Source organism: Paroedura picta, chromosome 6 (assembly GCF_049243985.1).
Source record: "Paroedura picta isolate Pp20150507F chromosome 6, Ppicta_v3.0, whole genome shotgun sequence".
Taxonomy (NCBI): domain Eukaryota; kingdom Metazoa; phylum Chordata; class Lepidosauria; order Squamata; family Gekkonidae; genus Paroedura; species Paroedura picta.
Genome location: NC_135374.1, coordinates 3422017 through 3448678, shown reverse-complemented (window position 1 = coordinate 3448678; position 26662 = coordinate 3422017). Strand labels below are relative to the sequence as shown.

Here is a 26662-nt window from a genome sequence, read left to right as displayed (position 1 = left end):
AACTGGCTGCAGATCTCTGGCCCCAGAAAAGCATGTTGGTCCTCAACAAGGGCCAGGGCCTTTTCGGTCCTGGCCCCCACCTGGTGGAACGAGCTCCTGGAAGAGATCAGGGGCCTGCCCGAACTTCCACAATTCCGCAGGGCCTGCAAAAGGGAGCTTCCCCACCAGGCATTTGCTGAGGCTGACCAGCCCAAAAACAACCCCTCCCATGGCCGAAGAATCTGACCAACCCAAAGCTGTGTTCCTGCTCCTGTTGAATATTGTTCTGGTTGACATGTTATGATTGTTATAGTTATTTGTTATTGTTATTATTATTATTATTATTATTATTCGATTTATTGCCCGCCACTCCCTTGCGGCTCGTGTCAGGTTACAACATTCTAAAACCCCATAAAATCCATTAAAATCCAGTTTAAACAACTACAATCCACAATTATTAGTTAGCAAGCTAACCTGGCAAGATCGGCTAGTCCACTACCCTTTTCCCCTACTAGCAGGTGGAGAGGGGATATTGGTGGTACCCATCTCTAATCCAAATCCCAGGTCCTGGGGGGAGGCATAGATGTTAGCCTTGGCCTCAACCGTAAACCTGGTGGAAGAGCTCCGTCTTGCAGGCCCTGCGGAACGATGGAAGATCCCGCAGGGCCCGCAGCTCACCCGGGAGCTCATTCCACCAGGCAGGGGCCAGGACTGAAAAGTCTATTATTAGGTGTTATTAGGTGCAAAGTCGTGTCCGACCCATGGGCAATGATCCTCCAGGCCTTCCTGTCCTCTATCATTCCCCGGAGTCCATATTTGCTATATATTGTTATATAAATATTTTTTATATTTGTTGTAATGTTCTAGTTATGTTATATGTAAACTGCCCAGAGCCATAGGGAAGGGCGGTACAAAAATCTAAAATAAATACATACACAAACAAACAAATTTGCATTTTAGTGGGTGTTCTAGTACTGTCTGTTAATGCTGAGTGCATTGCATTTTGACTAGCAGTTCCGCAGCCTGGATCACTGAATAATTCTCAATTTGTATGCATTCTACCCAGATTCTCAAGTGTTTCTTTTGAATCTGGAGAGGAGCCCTATCACTTTGCCAGTGGGTTTCCGTGTATTTCTTTAAACCAGAGGCAGAACTTAAGCCAGCATCTCCTCTTAGCGTGTGAATGAGAGACGTTGGCAGTTGTGGTGCTGGAATGTCCCAACGGACTTATGGTGATCCATTGACATTGTCACTGGGGAGCTACCCTAGATTTCCCCAGAGGTCTCCCATCCAAGTACTAATTCAGGTCGATTTTACTTAGCTTCCGCAATCTGAGCCTCAGGGCAAGGCGGTATATAAATATAAATAAATATGTAACATTGGGAGGGTTTTCTTCCTTCTGGCTGTTTTAATGGGCTGAATTGGAAAGAGGGACAACAATCTACTAGATGTGTATTGCCTGGCCCTTATAAAACACCCTCCAGTGTCCAGTGTCCGGAATAAGGTGAACTTCATCTCACTGATGGTTGGAAGACTTATCCTTTCTGAACCTGGGTGAAGCACTGCCTCCACGATTTTTGGCTTTCCTCGGTTACCTTGCAAGCTGGAAATGCAAAATATGCCATTGTTGGACTTCTGAAGAAGTCGGGTGGGTTTTTTTCTTCTTCAGGAAGCTAGGTTTCACAATGCGTGGCATGCCTAGGAATGAGGACACCAAAAAGCTAAGAACTATTAACCAACATTGGGTGGTTCTTTGCTTCTTAGAAATGTAGACAAAATTGCCTTTTACCAGATAATCATTCTTGTGCAAGACGAGTTCTGGGTTGGGAAAGTTGTAGTTGTGTGGCTTGTATACTGCACTGGTGGCAGAAGCAGTCACAAGGTCACAGGTAACCTATCAGATAACAGAGTTTGTGACTAGTTATGCATCTACACAGAGTTTGTGATTTGTTATCCATCTACAGATAATGTGAAACAACGTAGCCTGCAGAACAGGACAATGACAGAGCAGGCTCTCTTCAGAATGACCATCAATATTACCTGTGAAGGATCCTTCTCCCCAGAAGTACAGGAAGACATCTTGGGGTGGAAATTACCCAAAGATGTCTTCTGTTCTGGGAGAGAATGGTGACTGCAGATCAAATGTGGTTAGGGAAGGACAAAAAATATACTGGGGCCAGTTTTCTTAAACTGTATCCCAAACATGAGCAATGCCTCTTATAAATCTATAATAACCTCTTATACTTTGTTCAGAGAAGGTCAAGAAATAAAAAAGTGAAAAGGGTGGGGGGTGTTAGCCCAGTAACTGTGTTTTTGTTTTCTGAAGTACAGGTTATTCTTCTTATGTAAATTCTGGGAATGATCAGAGATGGTACACTAGTAGATAATATTTAGAATAAGAGTAAATTATATCTTGAGCCATCTTTTTATTGAACCTACCAAGTGTGGTGTGGTGGTTAATCTACCAAAAAGATAATCCACAGATACATGCAATGCGATGAAATTTATTCAAAAGGAAAGACTACAGATTATTTCATCTTCTTCTGATGTTTCGGCTGTTTTAAGTTAGAGCTTTCTTGAAATAAGTAGCTAAATTAGGCACAGTTCAATAGTTTATCTCTGTCATAAATCCCTTGTTGATGCATTCTCTGTATTTTGTAGTCCACACAAAGGTCAGATGCTTCTGGGAATCTGCTACCTTTCCAAGATAAACTATAATTCCAACACAGGTCTTCAGGCATTAGCCAGATGTTTGCAGATTTAAGCAAAAGAGAAAAGAAAAAAGAAACTATAAATAGAAGTGTGAGGGAGTCAACCTTTTTGGCCTATTCTCCACCAACTTTGGTAGAATCTGAGAAAATCAATCATCCCCTTGTGAATTTGCCTATTAGTTGTATCTCCCATGTAGGGGAGATATATAGGAATAAAATCTCTCTAGCCTGGTATGAATATGCCTATAGCGAAATAAGCCTGGAGCTTAAAAAATAGTGCTCTTGTTCAGATCACCATTTCCCTGGAAGTCCTTCTTGATGCATTGTAGAGCTTGTCTGAAACAGATTTCTGACCCACACGGCTCTAGAGGTACTAGTATAAAACCAAATGTGGCTCTTTGACAAAATCTTAGGGGAGCAATCTTCAGTTCACAGAAATTTGCATGTTTAGTTGTAAGGAAGCTGTATTTTATTTGCTATTTATCCCCTTTTATACCCCACCTTTCTTTCCAATGGGGAGCCAAAACAGTTTACATTTTCTCTGTTTTATACTCCCAGCAACCCTGTGAGGTAGGTTAAGCTGAGAACAAGCTTATTTTACTTCCAGGCTTCAAGGAGAGAAGATGAAATGGGTCAGTGTAACTAATTCCAGACTGTAAAGGAAATGAGTTAAACAGATGGAGAGATTATGCATACCCAAGAGGTAGCATTGATTTGATCGGTCACATGGTTCCAATGGACAACTCCGATATGCAGCCCTCTGGCCCATTTGAGGTCAATGTCAACATGCGTATAGTCCTTCCTTTGGCAGAAAACTAAAGCAGCGGGATCTCTGGAAGCAAAACACACATGAATTAACCACAGGGACTTTGATCAATATTCAAATCTAGGTCTGGCCAAACTGTGGCTCTCCAGATGTCTATGGACTACAATTCCCTTGAGCCCCTGCCAGCACTGACAGTACTGGGAAGCCACAGTTTGGCCACTCCTGTTCTAACCTACAGGATGGATATTGGATGAGGATTCTCGTTGGATTGGCTATTTTGTTCAGCAGGAGGAGTTCAGGGTGCAGCCTGGCTCACTCTGCTGTAGTGACAGGATAGGATGAATCTATAAATTACAAATTATAATTATAAATAAACCAGGGACAAAGCCTGTTGCATTCAGGAATGCAACAGGTGCTGGATTGGGGGGGGGGTGGAAGAACTCCCTCCCCCCCCCCCCAGGACCTGGAAAGGCTGCAGGCTGGAGGCCCCTGGGCAGGGACTTCACCAGCAGGGATCTGCAGCCTCCGAGCCTTGGAGGGAAGTGGAAGGAGGAGGGGGTGCTCAGGAGTGGGGGATGGAAGGCGATTGATTGGCTGGCTGCTGGACAGACAGGCAAGCCAGTTGGAGGAGGAGGCACTCGGGGCTGGGACAGCCGCCCTGAGTGGGTGTTAAGCGCTGAGTGGCACTTAAACCATGAGACCGGCTCCTCCTCCAAGGCCTTATACCAGAAATATATTATGTGTAACAGATAAATGAAATAAATTATAAATAAATAAATGAAGAGAAGCTGGTCCAAATATCCAGGTGGGGGAAAGGGTAATATGCATGTAAAAAATACAACATACATTGCTACCTGGTATCCAACTGATACTATACACAGAGAAATATTCTATGGGTTGCCAGCTGCGGTGTTTCCTACAGGAGTTTCACTACTTGTGTCATCCACGTTCAGAAAGCAAAGCAAGTTTCTAGAGCGATTAAAAGAAGAGCAAGCATTTCATTATTGCTTTCCCCGTAGTTCTGCATCCTGGAACAGAAGCACGGCCATTACGGCCTGGGCCTCGTGGGGCTTTTCATAGGCTTCACTTATTATATAGCTTATATTAATAAAAAAAGGATTTATGACAGAACCATAAACTTGGATTAATGCACAATCGACTCTGCTGGGTGACTAGGTTTGCTTGAAGCAATAGGTTGCTGGGGGGGGGGGGGGAGAGAGCTGCTTCACTGCACACAAGGAAACCCCAGATCCACGAATCTGACCAAAGTACACATGGCGAGAGGAAGAAAAACACTCCCTTCTGTTGGGAGACCGAGGTGAAGCACGCTAACTAGAACTGGGACACACATGCAGCCTTCTCTTGGCCTCCCTCCAAGCACTTTCGGAACAGGCTGAGGAAGGCTCCTCTGGGCTGGCCTGTCTACCAATGCCAACTTCCTTCCTGGCCAAAGAAGACCCGTTTTAAGTGCACAAAGCAAGACTATGATCAGGTAAATATACAGGCGACTTGAAGAAAATCCCTACAGTGAATAACCCCTGGGAAAGGGAGGAGGGAATAAGAACATCAGATTAAGGTCCACAGGTTGTCATTGCATCTTTACATGGGGGGGGGGGGGGAAGACCAGCTCCCCTTGGAGCCAAAATACCATATTTCGACTGCAGACACATTTGTCTGTAGAGTCAACAGAAGCCTTGATCTTTAGGCAAATGCAAGAATCCTCAGTCACCTAAACAGTGTGAAGCAGAAAAAAGATGCTTTTCTACTCAGAGCGACCATAAGCCACAAGTGACCCAGAAGTGGCCCACAGGCCAAATGGGGCATGCAAACCTCCCTTGGGTGCGGGCCGCCTGAGAATTTTCCCAAAAATGGTTTGAGATGTGCAAATTTAGTCTTTCGGGGCTATCAAGAAACCCTGGTGTTTCACAAAACCCAGGCTTCCTCGGGAGGTGGTGGGTTCTCCATCTCTGGAAAAAATTTTAACGGAGAGGCTGATTCTGTGAAGGCTGAAGAGGGTGGCAGGTGACAGTGGGTGAGCGAGAGGGTTGTGAAGACCTCAACCTGAGTCCTTGGAGAGCTGCTACAAGCCTGAGTAGACAATACTGACTGTGACAGAGCAATGTTCTCATTCAATACAAGGCAGCTTCATGCATTCAGGCGAAAGCTGTACATATTTCTTCCTCACACAGCTTCACAAGAGAGGCAGTGTGCAACTGGCCCAGGATAAACAACCACCTGGAGCAGATGATGTGCATGAAATGAAATTGCATGTTTCCACGTGCAGCAGAACTTAAACGTGGGCGAACCACTATAACAGGAGCCTTCCTGAGTGACCCTCACATGCTAGCTATGAGTTTTGACCTTGGCAACCTCCTAGTAATCACCTGTCAAAGGTGCTCCTTGGATCAAAATAGGTTCACTTTCCCTGCTTTAGGTAACAGTTGAGCTGCTGTGTTTTGGGGCTGTCCTTAGGGACCTGATCCATCAGCTTCTGACCAAGTTTTCTCTGGTTCTACACTCAGTCTCCTTTCAGTCTTCAGAGCTGGTGCCTGGGATCTGTCGAGCTCCACAATACAGAACTGTGCAATAGGCCAGCTTGAGGTCACTTTAGTGCAGGGTGGCTCTTCAAATGGTGGCTCTCCAGATGGATATAGCCTACAATTCCCATGAGCCCCTGCCGGGACATGCTGGAGAGACACCGTTTGACCACCTCTGCCTTAGAGTGTATCAGTGTGGCTAGTGAGGCAGATTCTAAAAGGAGACAGTTTTAAGATTGTGGCTTGATGCAAACCACGGTTGGCCTCCACTACACAACTTTGGCTTTTTAGCAGGACAGACAGATCCAACAGCACAGTCCCTTAACTCGGGTTGTTCTCAGTCTGCACAGCAACTTATGGCACCTATCTAAAAGATGACAGTCCTCCCTGCAAATTGGTTTATTCTGTTTACATATGTATTCAGAATGGCAGCCAGAGACAATAAAAAAGCAATAGAAAAGCAAGGTGAAACTCCAGGGCGTAACCACGTAAGGCTTGTTGGGAGAAAAGCCAATGGCGTGACACCTTAGGGGCAAATAGGGAGAGGGCTCCGGAGAACATGAGCTTGCAGGAAGTCTGACCTTCAAGGGCAGCCTCCCCTCCCTTGCAAGCGTCTTGACTTTTTTACTAGAGAGCAGGGCTTTTTGCACCTGGGAAGACTGAAGTGGGAAGTTATTCATGCCAAAGGGCACCTTTCCTTCCCTGCCTCGCAGCGACAGGTAACAAAGGTCTGATTTCCAGCTCTGAAACCCTGGGGCATGGGGGGGAGGGGTTAATGCTCCCCTGTACTTTTGTGACTCCAGGTGGGTAGCCATGTTTATTATTTTATTTTTTAATTTATATTTACATTTCTACAGTGCCCCTCACGACAGATCGCTTTGGGGCGGTGCACAACATAAAACCCCCTTAAACATACAATAGCTTAAAAAGAAGCCACAAGACAAGCAATGCCCTACGCTCTCCAACCCAGTATCTGTTCCAGCTGGGTCACAGAATCCTAGAGTTGGAAGGGACCTCCTGGGTCATCTAGTCCTACCCCGTCTAAACATCAGGGAGAAGTTCCTGACAGCTAAGACTGGTGTCTCAGTGGAACAGGCTTCCTCAGAAGGTGATGGGTTCTCCATTTCTAAACAGGGGCTGGAGAGCCATCTGACGGAGAGGCTGATTCTGGGAAGGCTCAAGGGGGTGGCAGGGGACAGTGGGTGAGCGAGAGGGATGTGAGTGTCCTGCATAGTGCAGGGGGTTGGACTAGATGACCCAGGAGGTCCCTTCCAACTCTAGGATTCCATGCCTGAAAAATACCTGAACCAGCACTGATTTGAGTATGCTGGGGTCCATCTGAGGCGAATGGGACATCCCTTCTTGGTCGGAACAGGCCAAGTGACTTCATTTGCTATGCTGTTTGAGGGAATGATATTTTGCCAGTGGTTTTCTTGCACCAAAAGAAACAAGGACGGTTAACTTTTGCAGTGACTCCGACTGATAAAGGAAGTCAATTTTCAGGTGGCCTTGCCACTTCGCCGCCGTCATTAGTAACCTGCTTTTTGACTAAATGGAGAATCACAGTGGGTTGTAATTTCATAATGGCTGTGCAATGAACCCTGGGAGCAGCGAAAAAAGGAATCTGAAGAATGTTTTAATGCCCAAAAATAGATGTTTGGGGAAAGTTGGAGCTGATGGAACATAATTGGCAGTTTGGGTCCCAGAAGTTCTGACCAGCCCTCAGCTAAAACCCTTGGCAGCAAGCTCTCTCTCTCACCCCGACAGTAAGTAGGCACAAAAGGCAAATGAGGGCAGACGCCAGGTGAGTCTGGGTTGAACTGAGAATGTGGCTGTAGCAGCCAGACCTGCTTCCGATGCCTTCCTATGAATGGAATCTTCTGCACTGCTCTGCCCCTCACTGGCCGTCTTCAAGCAAAGGTTGGAGACACACTTTTCTTGGGTGCTTTAGGATGCTTAGGGCTGATCCTGCGTTGAGCAGGGGGTTGGACTAGATGCCCTCTATGGCCCCTTCCAACTCTAGGATTCTATGATTCTATGATTGATTCTGCTGCATGCTTGGAATGTGTTGCTGGGGGTCAAGCGGAACTGCTTTCTCTTAGCTCTGCCTACAGGTTCCGGAGCTCAAAAGAACACCAGGCCTTTGAATGGGCCGAGGTTTTAGAAGCAGCCTTGCTTCAGAGGGGCCATTTCCAACTTTTATTTGGCTTCGGCCCTTCTGGGGCCCCCTGCAGTAGGCTGGCTTCTTGCAGGGGGCCCCAGAAGGGCCGAAGCCAAATAGACTGGGCTAAAAAAGGCCCGAGCTAAAAGTGAACTAACTATACTCAACGTGTCATATATATATTATATCTTTATCTTTATATTATTTATTATTATTTATTATTATTATTATTTATTATTATTAGATTTGCTACTCGCCACTCCCAAGCAGGCTTGTGGCGGGTTACAGGTGTCCAGTTAAATCTCCCATTAAAAACCCCATTAAAATGGACAAGAAAAACTGATACAGAAACCAGCAACCTAGCAACATGACGGCGAAACCCCCGCCACCCGCCTCCTCCCCAACTCCTACTACTACCGCCAGAAGGAAGAGGCAGGAGAGGCAAGATACCCAAAGGTTGTAGTTAGACACCATGGGGGCCCATCAATCTTCTCCCAACTGTCCCAGCCTCAATTGTAGACCTGGTGGAAGAGCTCCATTTTGCAGGCCCTACAGAATGCTGAAAGTGCCCACAGGGCCTGCAGCTCACATGGGAGCTCATTCCACCAGGTCAGGGCCAGAACCGAAAAGGCCCTGGCCCTAGTTGAGGCCAGGTGTGCTTCTTTGGGGCCGGGAACGATATGAAAGGCAGATTTCTAGAGCAGGGGTAGTCAACCTGTGGTCCTCCAGATGTTCATGGACTACAATTCCCATGAGCCCCTGCCAGCAAATGCTGGCAGGAGCTCATGGGAATTGTGGTCCATGGACATATGAAGGACCACAGGTTGACTGCCCCTGGCCTAGACTACCCTGATCTCGTCAGATCTTGCAAACCAAGTAGGGTCGGCCCTGGTTGGTACTTGGGTGGGGGAACACCCAGGAAGTCCCGGGTTGCTACGCAGAGACAGGCAAGGGCAAGTCTCATCTCTTGCCCTAAACACCGTGAGCGGGCTGTGACTCAGTGCACACTCTGCCTTTGCCAAGCAGCCCAGGAGCAGAGAAGGGCAGAGGTGACCAGAGCATTCCACCAAGAGAAGCATGTGTGTCTATTTTTTTGTCTTGAACGCGTTAATTTTAATGCATACAAAGCCTGGGATGATGGCTTTAATTTTGGTGTTTGAATGGGAATGAGGAAGGCCATGTATGTAAGCATGCTTTCCCCTTTAACTGCTTTGCAAAAGGAGGCTTGCATGACTATTCAGGTTGGTTTTGCTATAAGCTGTGAATTTTACACATGCACACTGGATTTGTCTTAGTACGTGCGGAAAACACTTTTTATATATTTGTATATTTGTTCCAAAGAAGGCTCTTTAAATGCTCTAAGCGCACAAAAATCGTCGCTTGAAAAACAAACTAATAGTATGTCATTTATAGTCCATCTTTCTCGTTTGGACTCGAGGTGGATTGCAGAGTGAGTCAATACAACTGACAGGGTGGGTATGTAGTTAACAATGCGATAGGATTAAGAAGAGAAGAGAAAGAAGAGTTGGTTCTTATATAGCTTCTGGCTCAGTGGTAGCACAGCTGCCTGGCAAGCAGAAGGTCCCAGGTTGAATCCCCAGGTGGTATTTGATGTAAAATCCTCTGCCCGAAATGCTGGGGAGAGCCGCTGCCAGTCTGAGTGGGTAAAACTGACTTTGATGGGCCAAAGGTCTGGTCAGCATAAGGCGGTTTCATGTGACTAAATCTAAAATCAGGATTGAAGCAAAGCTTAACGTGCCACATGAAATGATGCAAAAATTACATCGTATGATCCTGGTTTCATCAAGCTATATGCAGTGGGATAGATAATACTTCTTAATAAAAACTATTTTTATTTAATTAGCTTTCTGAATCATTAACTCTGTTGCCTGCATATATCAGCCCTCTACTATATGTAAATGCAAGATGATCCCCTCTTTTTTAATAGCATATCTGGGGGTGGGGGGAACGAGTCTCACGTGTGGCCCCAAAGAAATCAAATTGGCCTCACCTAGAGCCAGGGTTTGGTGGAATGGTCTTCCAGTGAGATCCCTGCTTGATGTTAAGCAATTCTGCAGGGCTTGTAAAAGAGAAGCTGCTCCATCAGGACCTGCATGTCTCTAAAGGTAAAGGTGAAGGTGCAAGCATCGGGTCATGTCTGACCCTTGGGTTGACGCCCTCCAGCGTTTTCATGGCAGACTCAGTACGGGGTGGTTTGCCAGTGCCTTCCCCAGTCAGTACCGTTTACCCCCCAGCAAGATGGGTACTCATTTTACCGACCTCGGAAGGATGGAAGGCTGAGTCGACCTTGAGCTGGCTGCTGGGATCGAACTCCCAGCCTCATGGACAGAGCTTTCAGACGGCTGCCTTACCACTCTGCGCCACAAGGGCTCTTTACACGTCTCTACCCCAGCCTTTTTCGATCTGTGGAGGAGCCCCTGCCATAAATTCTCAGGCTTCGAGGACCCCCAGAAGTGACTGGCTGTGGGAGTCACTTTGCACAACGTGAGCGAGGGACAAATGACACGGATTGCAGGACAAAATTACTGCTTTTAAACTTTACTGGCAGAGTTTCATTGAAGGAAAACAGGTTAATAAGTTTAAGCCTTATTCCAGATAACAGATACTCCATGATCGCAGGATAGGTAATTGAATGATAGAATAAATTAAAATCAATTCAGCGTCCCTTTTAACATGCATGGACACACAAAGTCCACAATTAGTGCCCATTGAATGTACAGGAATGTAATACAAAGTCTACAGTCATACTGTGTCAATATTTTGATATTTTAAATTATATATTCTATATTTACTATTTCATAAAGTGCTGAATGTTCCCTTTCCTGACGTTTTGGTTATTGTTATACTATTTGGTCTGAAAGCCGACGTAGACTTCACTGAGTGAACAAATCCAATATCCCAGAACTCGATCCATGTAACTTTTTAGCAGGAGCAGCCATATCACGCGTAGCACCATGAGCTTTCCAGTTCTCCAGAACTCTTCTGCAGGCCCAGTGCAACAAAATACACCATGGCACCTAACTTTGGACCTCCCTCTATCACTGTCTCCCACCAGCGGGTGAAGACTCTTTGGTTTTGTTTCCTATACCCTTCTCCCTAACTCTTATTCATTTGCTTGGGGTATTGGTCAGGAGTGCCAACTTCCAATCTGGTGAGCTGGGTTTGATTCCCCACTCCTCTGCATGCAGGCAGCTGGGTGACCTTGGGCTAGTCACAGTGCTGTTAGAAGCTATTCCGACAGAGCAGTTTCTCTCAGAGCTCTCTCAGCCTCACCTAGCTCACAGGGTGTCTGTTGTGGGGGCAGGAAGGGAAGGAGATTGTAAGTCGCTTTGAGACTCCTTCTGGCAGTGAAAGCCGAGGTATAAAAACCAACTCTTCTTCTTTCTGCTTAGAACTGTCTCGAGGTTTCAGCTACGATTGGCTTTAAAAGAAATGGGTTTGCCACAGCATCTGAGTGTTTTGATGCACAACCTGTACTCCAGCCAAAAGGCTGCTAATGAGGACTGAATATGGACAAACAGAATGGCTCCTGACTTGACAAAGGTGTCAAAACAAAGATGTATTTTCTCTCTCTCTCTCTCTGTCTCCAATCACATCGAAAGCTGGATTAGATTTAGGTGAAGGTAGTGAAAACTGATGGAACATTCACTATTTGAGATACGTAGATGACACCACATTACTGGCACAAAACAGCGACGACTCGAAATGACGACTGCTGAAAGTTAAAGAAGAAAGTGCCAAACCAGGTTTTAAACTGAACACCAGGACAACAAAAGTAATGACTATTGGAGAATATGATGATAAAGGAACCGGGGTTTCAATTCCTTGGTCCATCAACGACCAAAAGGGTGACCAAAGCAAGGAATCGGGAGGAGACTGAGAAGGGCAACCATGAGGGAGCTAGAAAAGATTCTTAAATGTGAGATATCACTGGTGACTAAGTTAATTCATTAATCAAGTTAATTCATTCGACAGTATTCCCCACCGCTATGTATGGGTTGCAAGAATCAGACACTGAAAAAAACCTGATTAATTTGAAAGGGAGCCTTACAGATCCCAGGGACTACCCAAACCCAGAAATCAGTGGGTTCTAGATCAAATTAAGTCTGAACTCTCCCTAGAAGCTAAATAAGGCTATTGTACTTAGAGGGTGTTATATACATTGAATGAATGAATGAATGAATGAATGAATGAATGAATGAATGAATGAATGAATGAATGAATGAATGAATGAATGAATGAGAAGACTAGATTCACTAGAAAAATAATAATGTGGTCTGTCAGGTCACAGGTATTTGGGAGCTTGCAAAGGTGGCATACATGAATAGTTTGGTTCTCCAACCCAATCCAGCAGACCCAGAAAGGGGCAAACCAAGGGCAGCAGACATCCCTTTTCTTTAGCAACCAGAAGTAAACCTGTAGGCATTTCATACTGACTGAGCCCTGCAGGATCAGAGGAGTGGTCCATCTGGTGCAGCCTCCTGTCTTACCCACTGGCCAACCAGTTCCTCTGGAGGGCCAACAACGGGGCACAGAGGCCTTCCCAAAATGCTGCCTCCAGGCACTGGGAGTCAGAGGTTTGCTACCTCTGAATGTGGAGGTTCCCCTTAGTCCCCATGGCTAGTAGACCTTTCTATCCTCCATGAATCTTTCTATGCCTGTGGCCATCACAACCCCCTCTGGCAGCAGATTCCGCATTTTAATCCCCCATTGAGAAAAGCATTTCCTTTTGCCCATCCTGATTCTACTGCCAGTCTACTTCACCGTGTAGTAGTAGTTTGGGAGATTTAGTAGTTTGGGGGAGAGAGAGAGAAAATTTCAGTTCATTCTCTCTGCCCCAGGCATTATTTCAAAATGCTAAAGACAGCCACCTTATGCCACCGTACCCGCCCTGGCCCGCAGGTGACTTCTGCAGAGCGCTTCTAAAACACAAACACATGCAAGAGCCAGCACAAAATGCTTACTACTGTGCTGGAGGCCTCCAGTTCTCCCTGCCAACTTCAATAAAGAAGAGATGACACGTAGTCCGAATGAAAGGAACGGCTCGGCTCACGTGCAGGAGCAAAGGCCACGGATATTTACCACGCTAGAGTTTTAAGGCAGCTTGACTTCCGTAAGCGACTTGACCAAAGGTGATTTACACCATTCAGCTAAGAATCTAAGTCCCGGGCAGCACTGTGAAGTGACAGGAAAGACTGCGAATGAAGGGTCTGCATACATACATATGTACACTCTCTGCATGAAATCCCCCCCCCCGGCACTAACCAACTTGTTCCCGGTTACACCGTTTAGCAGCTTTTAAATATGTTAATAGGGTGTCCCCAAGTACATCTGGAAACATTTGCAATTATTCGGGAATCCGTTGGTTACAACGTCCTACTGAGATCTGAGAGACTCAGGTTAAAATCTCTGCTGCGGAAGCTGGTTGGGTGATGTTGACCCAGGTACACCCCCTAAGCCAGGGCACCCCAACCTTTCTGAGCCTACGTGCACTTTTGGAATTCTGCCACAGGGTGAGGGGTGAAACCACAAAATGGCTGCCATGTGAGGCGGAGCCAAATGTAACTGCAGAGGAAGCCCAAGTTGGGGGGGGGGGGGACAAGAGGGGCAAAAATTTAAAATGCCTTGGGAAAGTGGAGTCAGGAATATAATAAAATCAACACTGGAGTGACAGCCAACTGGATCTCCAGTGGGCAATCAGAAGTCCTACTGGCCAGGTGCCTACCTGGTCCAAACAGCTTTCTAAAAATACTTGGTGGGCACTGGGAAAGATGTCAGTGGGCACCATGAAGCCCCTGGCACCACATTGGGGTCATGCCCTAACAGGGTTGCTGTGAGCATAAGATGGAGGAGAGGTGAGCTGCACTGGGCTTACAATGTGGTTGAAGGGAGGAGATAAATGAAGTAAATAAATGAAGATTTAGCACAGATTGAGCATGAGCAGTGCTCTCAACCCAAGAGCAGGAAACTGGTTGCGACTGAGCATAAAGGCTGTTTATTTAGTATTATTATTTATTACTTAGATTTATATACCGCTGCTCCCAGCAAGCTGGCTCATGGCGGTTCACAATAAACATCATATAAAACATCAATTAAAAACATCTTACAATACAATCATTAATACCCAAAAATACAACTAAGATCGCGATGATACAATATAAAATTCTGCAAGAGCTGTGCTTTGACAGCAGAGGATGCATTGGTTTCAGGTCCCTCCCATCCCGACAGGTGCTGAAATATTTCAGTTCCTGCCTTCCCACAAAGTAGACAGCTACAGCTCTAAAAGCTCCCTTGAGGGATGGGCAGGTAATATGAGGAGCAAGGCAGGAAATCAGAATTCAGGCCCAGCAACAGCAAAATGGTGGGCGGGCAGGCAGGCAATTTGATCATGACCCATGACAGGTTCAACGCAACTCTGGGTGTGATGTTCTCAAAATTCCAGTTTTCTAACTGCAGAACCTCAAAAGCCTGAACGCGAATTGGTTCTATTGAACCAGACCCTTAGTCCATCAAGGCAAGTAGTACTACTCAGACTGGCAGCGGATCTCCGAGGTCCTAGGTCCTACGCATCACCAATTGTCATAGTCCCATTGTATACGGCACTGGTCAGACCACACCTGGAGTACTGTGTGCAGTTCTGGAGGCCTCACTTCAAGAAGGACGTGGATAAAATTGAAAGGGTACAGAGGAGAGCGACGAAGATGATCTGGGGCCAAGGGGCCAAGCCCTATGAAGATAGGTTGAGGGACTTGGGAATGTTCAGCCTGGAGAAAAGGAGGTTGAGAGGGGACATGATAGCCCTCTTTAAGTCTTTGAAAGGTTGTCACTTGGAGGAGGGCAGGATGCTGTTCCCGTTGGCTGCAGAGGAGAGGACACGCAGTAATGGGTTTAAACTTCAAGTACAACGATATAGGCTAGATATCAGGAAAAAAAATTTCACAGTCAGAGTAGTTCAGCAGTGGAATAGGCTGCCTAAGGAGGTGGTGAGCTCCCCCTCACTGGCAGTCTTCAAGCAAAGGTTGGATACACACTTTTCTTGGATGCTTTAGGATGCTTAGGGCTAATCCTGCGTTGAGCAGGGGGTTGGACTAGATGGCCTGTATGGCCCCTTCCAACTCTAGGATTCTATGATTCTATGAATTGCCTGATCCGGGGATTGACCCGGGAACCTTCTGTATGCCAAGCAAATGCCTGACCACCCAGCCATGGCCTCTCCCCAGACTTGCTTTTTCAACCCGCTGGATTCCCTGGTCCAATCGCAATCTCCCAGGCTAGCCTATCCCACTGGGTTGTTGTGAGGAGAAGAGGAACAATGTTGTTTTGAATCTCTGCTAGGTAAAAATAAACCAAGGTGAACGCATACAACTATATATAAAAAATATGTCAATAAAAATCTATTGAGACTTTGGTAAGAAAAAATTAGGGGGGGGGGGGAGAAAACCAGATAAAAACTGGCAGTGGAAGTTACCAAGCCATGGCAAACCCAAAGAATATTTGAATTTGCTTTATAGACAGTGTGAAACTTCTATAGCGTTCAAATCACAGTTATACCCTCTTTATCAGCAGCATCTGGACTGTAATATTACAACATGAGATTTACTTATGTTGCCGCAAGCAAACCAGGAACGCAGGGAATGCAAAGAAAGCATGATGACGGCAAAGAATGTTTTTATATTCTGTCTGAAGCAATAGCCTTATGCTACCCTAGAAACCAACCCCAATAAGACCGCCGCAGTCCAAGCAGACAGAGACATGAAAATGCAACCCATGCACAGCAGATGCACCTTGCATTTCCAAGTACGACAGGCTTCTATTTGCAAAACAGATCTACAAAAATAGAATTTCTGCAGAACTTCCAGCCTCAGGCTCACATGACATCTTCAGTGCAAACATTTGGGGCTTTAGCACCGAGAATCGGTAGCTGTGATTAAATAGAAAGCTTTCCAGGGTCAGCACAAGAGGGCTGATCGCCACCATGGTCTGTTGCTTCAGCACAGCTCTCTGTAACATTCCTGTCGCTTTGGAATGGCAAATGGAAGGCTACAATGCAAACAGGGGCATCCCACTCCCCAAGGTATAGCCAGAGACAATTATATGGCTCCTCGACAAAGCAGAATTTAACGTTTAGCTAGGAAGAGAAAAACAAACAAGCCTTCCAAACGTACCCCCCCCCCTCCGGTTTGGTTTTTCACACATGCACAGTGCTTTGCGAACAGTTCTTCTTCATCAACATGTAAATAATTTTTCAAGGTACTTGGAGGTAACAACAACAATGCTCATAAAATCTACTTTTGCTTCCGTAGTCCTCACATGGTGCTAGTAAGGCAGCATACAGCTTATATCTGTTAAACGTAAATTTGTACACATATGAATACACATGAAGCAACTCTCCATGGTCTCAGGCCAAAGCCTTTCACATAACCTACAGCCTGGTCTTTTTAACCGGAGAAGCTGGGGATTGAAACCAGGATCTTCTGCATGCAAAGCAGAGGTTCTTCCACTGAGCCACACGCTTACAGTGACAGACCTATCATCGAGAACTATAATGGCTAAATGGAACTTCCATGTGCAAAGGCAGCATGCTTTGCATACCAACTGCTGGGTGCAGGAGACTCTGTCCTTATGCTGCCTGTAGACTTCCCACAGTCAACAGGCTGGCCATTCTTGGCAAAAAGAAAAAACTCTATGCTTTTGCAAGTATGACCCAGCAGGGATCCATTGCAAATCACTCATTCAACTTCTCATTCCACAACTTCTCATTCCACAGCATTGCTTTAGGATGCTTAGGGCTGATCCTGCGTTGAGCAGGGGGTTGGACTAGATGGCCTGTATGGCCCCTTCCAACTCTATGATTCTATACCTGCTAGATTTTTCCACCATGTGAAGTTACATACAAGCTATGTTTATTATGTGGTTCAAACGTGTTTTTGTCTCGGTGACCCTGTGAATGGCTTGTGAGGGGGCTCCTGGCATACACAAGCCTTCCAATCAACGAGTTGAGCAGCAGAGGCCAGTCAGAGGAAGAAAAGACAAGAACATCACAGGACATTTCCTTCCAGCCACCTCAAAAGGGGGAAAGGCAGATTACACAGGCAGCAAAAGGTAAAATCTATTTCCTTGTGCAGACAACGTTTTCAATATTAGCACCTCCACGCATCCAGACATAAAAACTGCCGACAGCGTTTGGAAACGAGCATTTTACTGTCTCCAGCCGCATCCCTGAGGGACCCCGGCGTGCAAGCTGCACTGATCCATATGACAAGGTCTGTCATGGAACAATGTCTGAATACACCAACCATCTGAAGCAACCGTAGACCAAATCAGACCAGCGTTCCGTCTCATCCAGCACGGTTTATTCTGACTGACAGCAATTCTCTGGGGCCGCAGGCAGAGGCCTTCCCCTGCCTGCTACCCTTTCAACCAGAGGGGTTGTTGGACCAGAAGGGGGGGGGGAACGGAATGGGGGGGGCAAGGCCTTATGCACGCAACGCAAGTGCTCTACTGCTAAGCTATTCTTCCTTCGAAAAGGTTGGAAACAGAATTTTGTAGCGCACTGGGGGACGGAACAAAGCCCCACCTCCCAGGGAAGAAATGGGCCTTTAGATCAGGGGTAATCAAACGGCGGCCCTCCAGATGTCCATGGACTACAATTCCCATGAGGGGCTGGCAGGGGCTCATGGGAATTGTAGTCCATGGACATCTGGAGGGTCGCAGTTTGACTACCCCTGCTTTAGATGAAGGGAGGACAGGGAAGATACAGTGGTGGTAAAAGTATTGCTGCATGCATTTAAGGGGGGAAAATGCCTGCTCTCTCTCTTCATTTATACACCCAGTAAATGAAACCACAGAAAGCCTAGGATGGATGATTCAGCAGCTTTTTGTTTTTTGAAAGCTTCTGTATTATTTTCCAAACCTTCCTTACAGATGCAACATACAGTAATACACAGAAGGGTGTGTGATGTCAGGAGCTTTGACTCTCGAAAGCTTATGCCCCAATTATCTTGTTGCTCTCTACAGGGTTCCCGTAGTCGAATCTAGCTGTTCTTCTGCAGACCAACATGGCTACCTCCTGAAATTAGTCACACGGAAGAGAAATTCCACACACTCATGTTCAGGTCTACCCAAGTTGCAAGGAACACCTCTCATGGCTTAGAAAAGGACACAAATCCCGACTGAGGAACCCCCTTTTGCAAACAAACAGGGAAGGATAACCTGAGGGGTTTCGCCTTTCCAAAACCAGCAAAACATTTATTTCAGCTTTTCAGGAGATATACCTGATCACACCTTTGCAATGAGCCTGGGTCTGAAAGTCAATCCCAAAACCATGACTCACACCTTCCAAAACAGCTCTTAAAAAATCCAGTGGGAAAGACTCAACGTGAGCATTGCTTCCACAAGCTCAGAGATGGCCTAACCCACAAAAAAGATGTTTTGTTCACAGAACAGGGTCAGAAATCAGGACTGGAGAACCACAAGGGAACATAGTACAAGAAATAACAACGCTACCCTGGATGGACAGCAGGTTTATGTCCTCCAAATTCACCAGCCAGCTGTGAGCCTCCCATTGCTTTGAAAAGTGCAGGGGAGCCTCCCCACACAAACACACACACACAAAAAAAACCCACTCAAATTTCCCAAGCTGTAGCAGAGATCACAGTGGTGGTAATATTCAGACTAGATAGTTCAAAACGATATGTATATGCATATAAACATACGTGTGTGCTCTGAGTATGTACACAGATATGTGTGCATGTATATACACACACGTCTGTCTGTATGTACTGTATATGTATATATACACACATGTATACGTTTCTATATATGTATGTGTCCGTGCCTAGAAATATGTGTATACACACAAACATATATAATAAACAACAATACAATTATAACAACATTTTACCTTAAACCTCCCTTCCACTGTTTCTCAAGGTGGGTGACGACATTATAAACAACATGCAAAAGTTAAAACATTATTAATCTTACTGATAATGTCGCCAACTAAAAATTTCCAGATGACGGGTGGTTTGGTATCAGGAGATGGTCTTTCCAATTCCCCCCCTTCCAGCACAGGGGGAGAGGGGGGCAGCATTTGCTGGTGGATGTTATTTTAGGCTCCGCCCCTAAGCCTGGTGGAACAGCTCCATCTTACAAGGTCTGCAGAACTGATTTAAGGTCCCGTAGGGTCCAGACCTCTCTCAGGAGCGTATTCTACCATGCTGGGGCCTGGCCCATTTCACCTCCTAGGCTGGGGATTATGAGCAGATGTTGATCCAAAGATCTTAATGCTGTTGGGGGGGGGGCGTTATAAGGGAAAACATGGCCCCATAGGTATGTCAGTTTAGGGCTTTAAAGTTTAGCACCAGCACCTTGAACCTGATTCAATCTCCAATCTGGAGCCAATGCAACTGGGAGAGCGCTGATGTTCTATGTGTCCTCCACTAAGTTCCTGTAAGGACTTGGGCTGTTGCATTTTGGACCGGTTGGAGTTTTCAGAGCAGTCTGAAGGGCAGCCCTGTGTAGAGCAACGTGCAGAAGTCTAGTCTAGAGGTGTAGCTCACTTAGGCTAGGTCCAGCTCTGAGAGATAAGGTGCAAGCTGCCTTGCCTGGCACCAAGGGAAAAATGCTAGGTGGGCTGTCTTCAAGATTTGGGCCTTTATTGAGAAGGAGGGATCCAAAATCACATCCAAACTCTTGATGGTAGGCGCTGGTGTTAACCACACCCCGCCAAATGTTGGAAGCTGTATCACCTGTCTCTCTGCCTGCCGGCCCAGCCAGAGGACCTCCGTCTTGGTTGGATTCAACTTCAGCCAACCTATACACGTGCACACATTTATATATGTATATACAAGTGTACTATATATACAAAACACATGTGTATACACACACACACACACACATATACACATGTACACACATAAACATCTATATATGCAGGTATATGCATATAATGTGTGTACATATTCACTTTATATATATATATATATATATATATATATATATATATATATATATATATATATATATATATATATATATATATATATAACTTAATATACATATATACCTGTATATATGTGTGTGTGTGTATACACAAATTTACAAGCATATACGTATACATATATAGATACTTCTCGGACCCAAACTGAGAATCATATCCCTAGATACTTTTGTGTGTGTATGTGTATATATGTATGTGCGTATACACACATATACACACACACAAACACAGATGTATCTATATATGTATGTGTATATGCTTATAAATACAGAAGTATCTATATATGTCTGTGTATATGCTTGTAAATATATGTGTATACACACATATACACACAAACAGGTACACACATTATATATTACGTATATATGAATATAAATATGTGTGTACTTATGAACTTTATATATATATATATAGTATATGTGCATCTGCAAATATACACAAATATATGCATCTATATACATATACATCTATATGCATGCATGTATAGATGCATATAAATGCATATAAAATGCTTTTATGTATAGATGCATATAAAATGTTTTTTTATATATTGATATATATAAATTTATATATATATGTGCAGTTTTATATATTTTATAAGTATTAAGTATAGGTGCATACGCCTAGAGGCACGTGTATGCATGTGCATATACACACAAATATTTATTTTATTTATTTTTATTTATTTAGATTTATATACCGCCCTCCCCGAAGGCTCAGGTGTATATAGATGGCCCAATATGTATATAGATATACGCCTATATATGACATATACACATATACACAGATGCATCTCTGTATATACGTGTGTGCATCCGCTTGCAAAGACGTGCACACGCGCACAGCCAGGTGCATGGAGGCCCCCACAAACGCATGCACAGGTGTCCATCTCCAGGCTCCCCGAGGCCTCTCCCTCCCAGACCCCCCCCCCCCGCCGCTCCAAGGAGAGGAAGGCGAGGGCTCTGCCGGTGCCTGGATCGCGGCCAGACCCGAAGGAGGCAGAGACGGGGGGAGAACCGGAGGCGGCCGCGTCGGATGCCCCCCCCACCCCCTCCGCCCCTCCCCCACTCACCGCTCTGCTCGCCCAGGAAGACCAGCTTGAATTTCCGCAGCGGGTTCCCGAAGTCGCCGCCCGCCGACATGGCGAGGAGGACGAGGAGGCGAGGCGAGGGCCGGGCGCGGGTCTCTCTCTCGGTCCGTCCCTCACGGAGCGGGCCCGGGGGAAGCGGCGGCTGAGGCGGCGGCTCCTCGCTCCCTCCCTCGCTCGCTCGCTCGCGCAGCCCCTCAGCCCGTCCGTCCGTCCGTCAAGCCACGACGCAACGCCGCCTGCGCCGCCCCCAGCCACGCCCCCGCCCGGCCTCTCCCTCAGCCTCGGCTCGCCCCTACGCGCCTGCGCGCACGCCGCCACGCAGCCAATCCGGGGGCCGGGGGGGGAGAAGGGCTGACGTCAGGGCGCGCGCGCCGGACTGTCGCCCAGCACGACGAGCAGGCAGCAGCGGCGCTGACTGGCGGCTTCGGGCGAGCTACTGAGCATGCGTGAGGGGCAGGAAGGAATAGGCTCCGGGGACTGGCCGAGTGTTAGGCAAGCAGGGGTAGTCAAACTGCGGCCCTCCAGATGTCCATGGACTACAATTCCCAGGAGCCCCTGCCAGCGAATGCTCCTGGGAATTGTAGTCCATGGACATCTGGAGGGCCGCAGTTTGACTACCCCTGGGCAAGGGGTTTGCTTCCGTGGGTGGTCACCTTGTGCATGCACACAAAGCCCACCCCTGGAATCAATCCTGGTGGGGCTCAAAGGTGCCCTTGCGCTGTGCCTGCACATGAAAGCACACATCCTTACAAATGCATGCGGCTAATAGAGAGAATTATATTTTATAGAGAAGAGATAGAGAGGTAATTGCAATGTTAAAATCTTTCTCAGCAACTTGCCCACGTAGAATCTTTAATTTCTTCTATAGTTTATTTATTTCTTTAGTTTATACCGCCCCCCCTCTCTCGACGAATGTCGCCTCGAGCCGGCTTACGGAATAAAAGCATAAAACAGGATAGCCCATTAAAAAAACATTAAAACATTTTGTAAGGACAGTGGTCTAACTCAACAATAAGATCTCCAATCCAACTCAACTAATCCCAACCGGGACCAATAATGTGGTCCTAATGATGTAGAATTGGGCCGTGGTCTTCCGCATTCAGTATGGGAACACATAGGATAGGGCAGGACCCCCTGTTCATTCTACGGTTCTATAGAAACTATAGGCTGGCAAAGAAAGCAGTGGTTAGAAACAATCAAACTGGGCACCAGCCAGAACATTCCAAAACTAAAAGAAGTGCTGCAGGATTGGAAATTGTGGTGGTGGTTGTGCCATAGGATCGCCAAGAGTCAGACTCGACTGGATGGCTAAGATCACCATCTTCATAGCTCTATAACAAAATACACACAACAGAGTAAGTGGCTAAGTTCATGAGTTTATTTTTATTTATCTATTTTATGATATTTATATACCACCCTCCCTTACAGCTCAGGGCAGTTTACAGTGAAAATACAAGGACACGTTGTCATTGAGACCTTATAATATTTATATTATAACAGTAGACTATTTCATATCTTTAATATAACATTGTAACTTTACAACTCAACCATTGTATACTGTTTACTGGTCGGTGATTTGACATTTTTATCTGTGAGACATAGGTGGTTGGAGGGGGGCCTCAGGCTCTGGTTGGTGGAGTTGCTTCATTGGGCTCGACCGAACGGCTGGCGGAAGAGCTCCAGTTTACAGACCAGCCATGCCGACGTATCAAGCTGAAGAGCAGTTTTTAATTCCTCTCTCTTAACCTGGCTTTGTACTCTTTTTCATTTACGATTGATGGCTTGAGCCCTCTGGCAAATCAGTATCAAAGCTGAATGTAAAACGAGTCATTTTCTTTAGTCAAGAGAACACATAAATATGACTGTACGAGTTTATTGAACAATTTTCAGTTTGTAATCTTGATATGTTTATATTGTAGCTAAGCCACTGAGGAAAGTTGTGAAAATGTGCCTCTTAACCTGTCCACGTTCTGGCTTTATGTACTCCCTAGCCAGAGAGCCTGTTGCAGAGGGGAATGCAATCGGTGCTAGAAGTGGGGCGGGAACTGCCGTGGTACCCGGAATGGCTGGGCACTTCTGGAGGACGGGCACCTCGAGGCGTGGGCTCGGTTCCCGTGGTGGCGGCTGGCTCGATGGCTCACGCCCTGATTGGCCCACGGAGCATGACTGGCCGGAAACAGAGGCCAGACACAAGAAAGAGAATCCGAACACTGGCCGGACGTGCTCCACCCAGGAAGGCTCTTCAGAAACATTAGAGCCACTAAGTGGTAAGGATCTCAATTTAAAACTAGTCTTCTAGTTGATACTTTGTGGTGTCAGGTAAGTCAGTTTCTCCACCCACCTGGAGGCTGCCAGCCCAATTGCCAAAGGAAAAGTTTGGCCTGTTCCTGTGAAAACCTCAGCAGGTAGAGCAATTCGGAGCATGGAGAGAAACATTAACTGCCGGTAAACCACAACTACCACGTCCTACTAAATAGGAGCTCCTTCCAAAAGCTCAGCATATTGATGTATTAAGAATCCGAAAGGCAGCCAGAGTAATTGCTGTTCCTTATGCCTGATGTGAACAAGACAGTAAAAAGCAGGACCTCTCTCTCGCTGTCTCTCCATTGTTATATGGTTACAACTATTAGTATTATTATTGTAAGGTATTCACTTGTTTATAGACTGTTCTATGTATTGTTCTTTGTTCCTATGTAAACCGCCCTGAGCCTTTGGGGGGGGGGGGGAGAGAGATCTGTCGATTTAGAATCATAGAATCATAGAGTTGGAAGGGGCCATACAGGCCATCTAGTCCAACCTCCTGCTCAACGCAGGATCAGCCCTAAGCATCCTAAAGCATCCAAGAAAAGTGTGTATCCAACCTTTGCTTGAAGACTTCCAGTGAGGGGGAGCTCACCACCTCCTTAGGCAGCCTATTCCACTGCTGAACTACTCTGACTGTGAAAATTTTTCCCCTGATATCTAGCCTATATCGTTGTACTTGAAGTTTAAACCCATTACTGCGCGTCCTTTCCTCTGCAGCCAACGGAAACAGCATCCTGCCCTCCTCCAAGTGACAACCTTTCAAATACTTAAAGAGGGCTATCATGTCCCCTCTCAACCTCCTTTTCTCCAGGCTGAACATTCCCAAGTCCCTCAACCTATCTTCATAGGGCTTGGTCCCTTGACCCCAGATCATCCTCGTCGCTCTCCTCTGTACCCTTTCAATTTTATCCACGTCCTTCTTGAAGTGAGGCCTCCAGAACTGCACACAGGACTCCATGTTTGAGATCAGTTGTATCCCCTCCTGCCAGATCTTTTTAACTGGAGCCGCCAGGAATTGAAACTGAGACCTTCTGCATGCCAAGCAGATGCTACGCTACTGAACCAGGATCTCAAGTCAAGGTCTTTCCCATCCCCTCCTGCCTGGTCCTTTTAACTGGAGATGCTGTGGATTGAACTTGGGGGCTACTGCATGCTAGGCAGAGGCTCTGCCACTGAGCCACAGCCCCTGGAGATCCCAGGAAACCTCCTGTACACAGAAGGCACAATTGCAGACAATTCCCTTGAGAAGGAAAACTGGGAGGAACCTAAAGGAACCAGGATGGCTCCATAAAAAGCTTTCAAAAGAATTGAGTACTAAAAAGACTCATTTAGGAATCGGAAGGAGGGCCTTATAACCAAAGGGGAATATAAATGAATAACCAGTGCATGTAGGGAGAGTGTTAGAAAAGCTAAAGCACAGTATGAGCTTAAGCTAGCAACAAAATGGCAAAAACAGCAACAAAGGGTTCTTTAGTTATACAAACTAAGAAAAAGAATAGGACTATTACAAGGACAATAAAGTGAAATAGTAACAGGTGATGAAAAGGGGGCTGAACTGCTCAATTACTCCTTCTCAGTCTTCCCTTCTGAGGGGAACCATGCTCAATGGGGCAAAATCATTTCACGTGATGATGGAAGGGAATGGCCTAGGATCACTGTAGGGGTAGTCCATAAACACCTCGTTTCTTTAAATGGAACCAAATCCTCTGGGCCAGATGAATCCAAGAACTTGCAGGTGTAATTTCTGAGCCTCTGTCCATTATTTTTGACACTTCTTGGAGAACAGGTGAGGTGCCAGATGATTGGAGGCGGGGAAATGTTAGTGGTGACAGTGTAGGATCGGCAAGAGTTGGGCCTGGAGGGGGTGGGAAGGGGACGGGCCCCAGGTACGCATGTACCTGGATATGTTTCCCAACCACATTCTGCATGATCGCACCACTTCTGGGGTTTCTCGAAGCCTGAAGAAGGTTTCTTAGTGGGGGGAAAAATGGAAAAGGATGCTATAGAGACTGTACTGTAGAGTGATCTTGCTTTTCATTTTTTAATAAGCCTTTGCACATTTTGACAGAAGTCTGCTGCGTTTGTGTGCTTTTAACCTTGAGGATCCCCAGGGCTGGGTGCTGCTCAAGCGATAAGGAGTGATGGCCCAAGGGGACCCAGACTTGGGTCTCTGACACCCCTGTCTGTCACCCATCATGTGGAACAGCTGCAGGGCTTGTTGATGTGATCCAGCCCGGGTGTGTCTCAGACGCCTGGCACTGAAGTTAACATCTTTAGCTGTGGGGCAAACCACCTCCTGTCTGGCCATGCTTGTAATTATATATAGAGAGAATTGTTTTCGAAAATATATAGCTTTACGTCAGGCAGTTTCCACTTGTATTTTCTGTTGGCTGTGGATGTTGACAGGTGCTTGGAGTACTTTCAAAATGGAAAACAGTATTTAAAATAGAGAGCCAGCTTGGTGCAGTGGTTAAGAGCTGGGTTTGCTTCCCCACTTCTCCACGTGCAGCCAGCTGGGTGACCTTGGGTCAATCACAGTCCCTTCAGAGCTGTTCTTGCAGCCCAGTTTTGCTCAGAGCTCTCTCAGCCTCACTGGGTGTCTGTTGTGGGGAGGGAAGACTGCTTTGAGAATCCTTTGGGTATAAAAACAAACTCTTCTTCTTAATCATCCCTTAAACTGGAGGAAAGTAGGCACTAGGCTGTATGAAGAACAAGAAGGCCAAATAGCCCTATTCCCTTATTAGATAACTACTGCATTTGCTTTCAGACTCCTCTTCTCCAGGCTGAACATTCCCAAGTCCCTCAGCCTTTCCTCCTAGGGCTTGGTCCCCAGGCCCTGGATCCTCCTTGTCGCTCTCTTCTATGTTTTGTCCACGTCCTTTTGGAAGTGAGGCCTCCAGAACTACACACAGTACTTCAAGTGTGGTTTGACCCATGCGGTGTGCCGTGGGACTATGACATCTTGCTATTTTTATGGGATGCCTCTGTTGATACAGCCCAAGCCTGTGTTTGCCTTATTTGTTTGTTTGTGTGTTTATTATGTTTCTATACCGTCCTCCCCGGAGGCTCAGGGCAGTTTACATAAAACATAT

At 46.2% G+C, this 26662-nt stretch overlaps 1 protein-coding gene and 1 long non-coding RNA gene across 3 annotated transcripts in view; one reads left to right on the top strand and one right to left on the bottom strand.

The window, feature by feature from the left end:
- RAB6A (RAB6A, member RAS oncogene family) overlaps nt 1-21483 on the bottom strand; it is an 88079-nt gene extending 66596 nt beyond the window's left edge. Inside the window, exon 1 of one of the 2 annotated variants that reach the window (XM_077341204.1) lies at nt 21249-21483. In XM_077341204.1, the coding sequence (XP_077197319.1) occupies nt 21249-21318 (70 nt within the window). In that variant the 5' untranslated portion in view covers nt 21319-21483. The remainder of the gene's footprint in view (nt 1-21248) is intronic. The other variant, XM_077341203.1, reaches the window with a different exon arrangement.
- A 412-nt stretch (nt 21484-21895) lies between these two features.
- Nucleotides 21896-25395, top strand: LOC143840588 (uncharacterized). The gene is made up of 3 exons (XR_013232240.1): nt 21896-22621; nt 23258-23533; nt 24288-25395. It is a non-coding gene; the product is annotated as an uncharacterized LOC143840588 (long non-coding RNA).
- The last annotated feature ends 1267 nt before the right edge of the window (nt 25396-26662 follow it).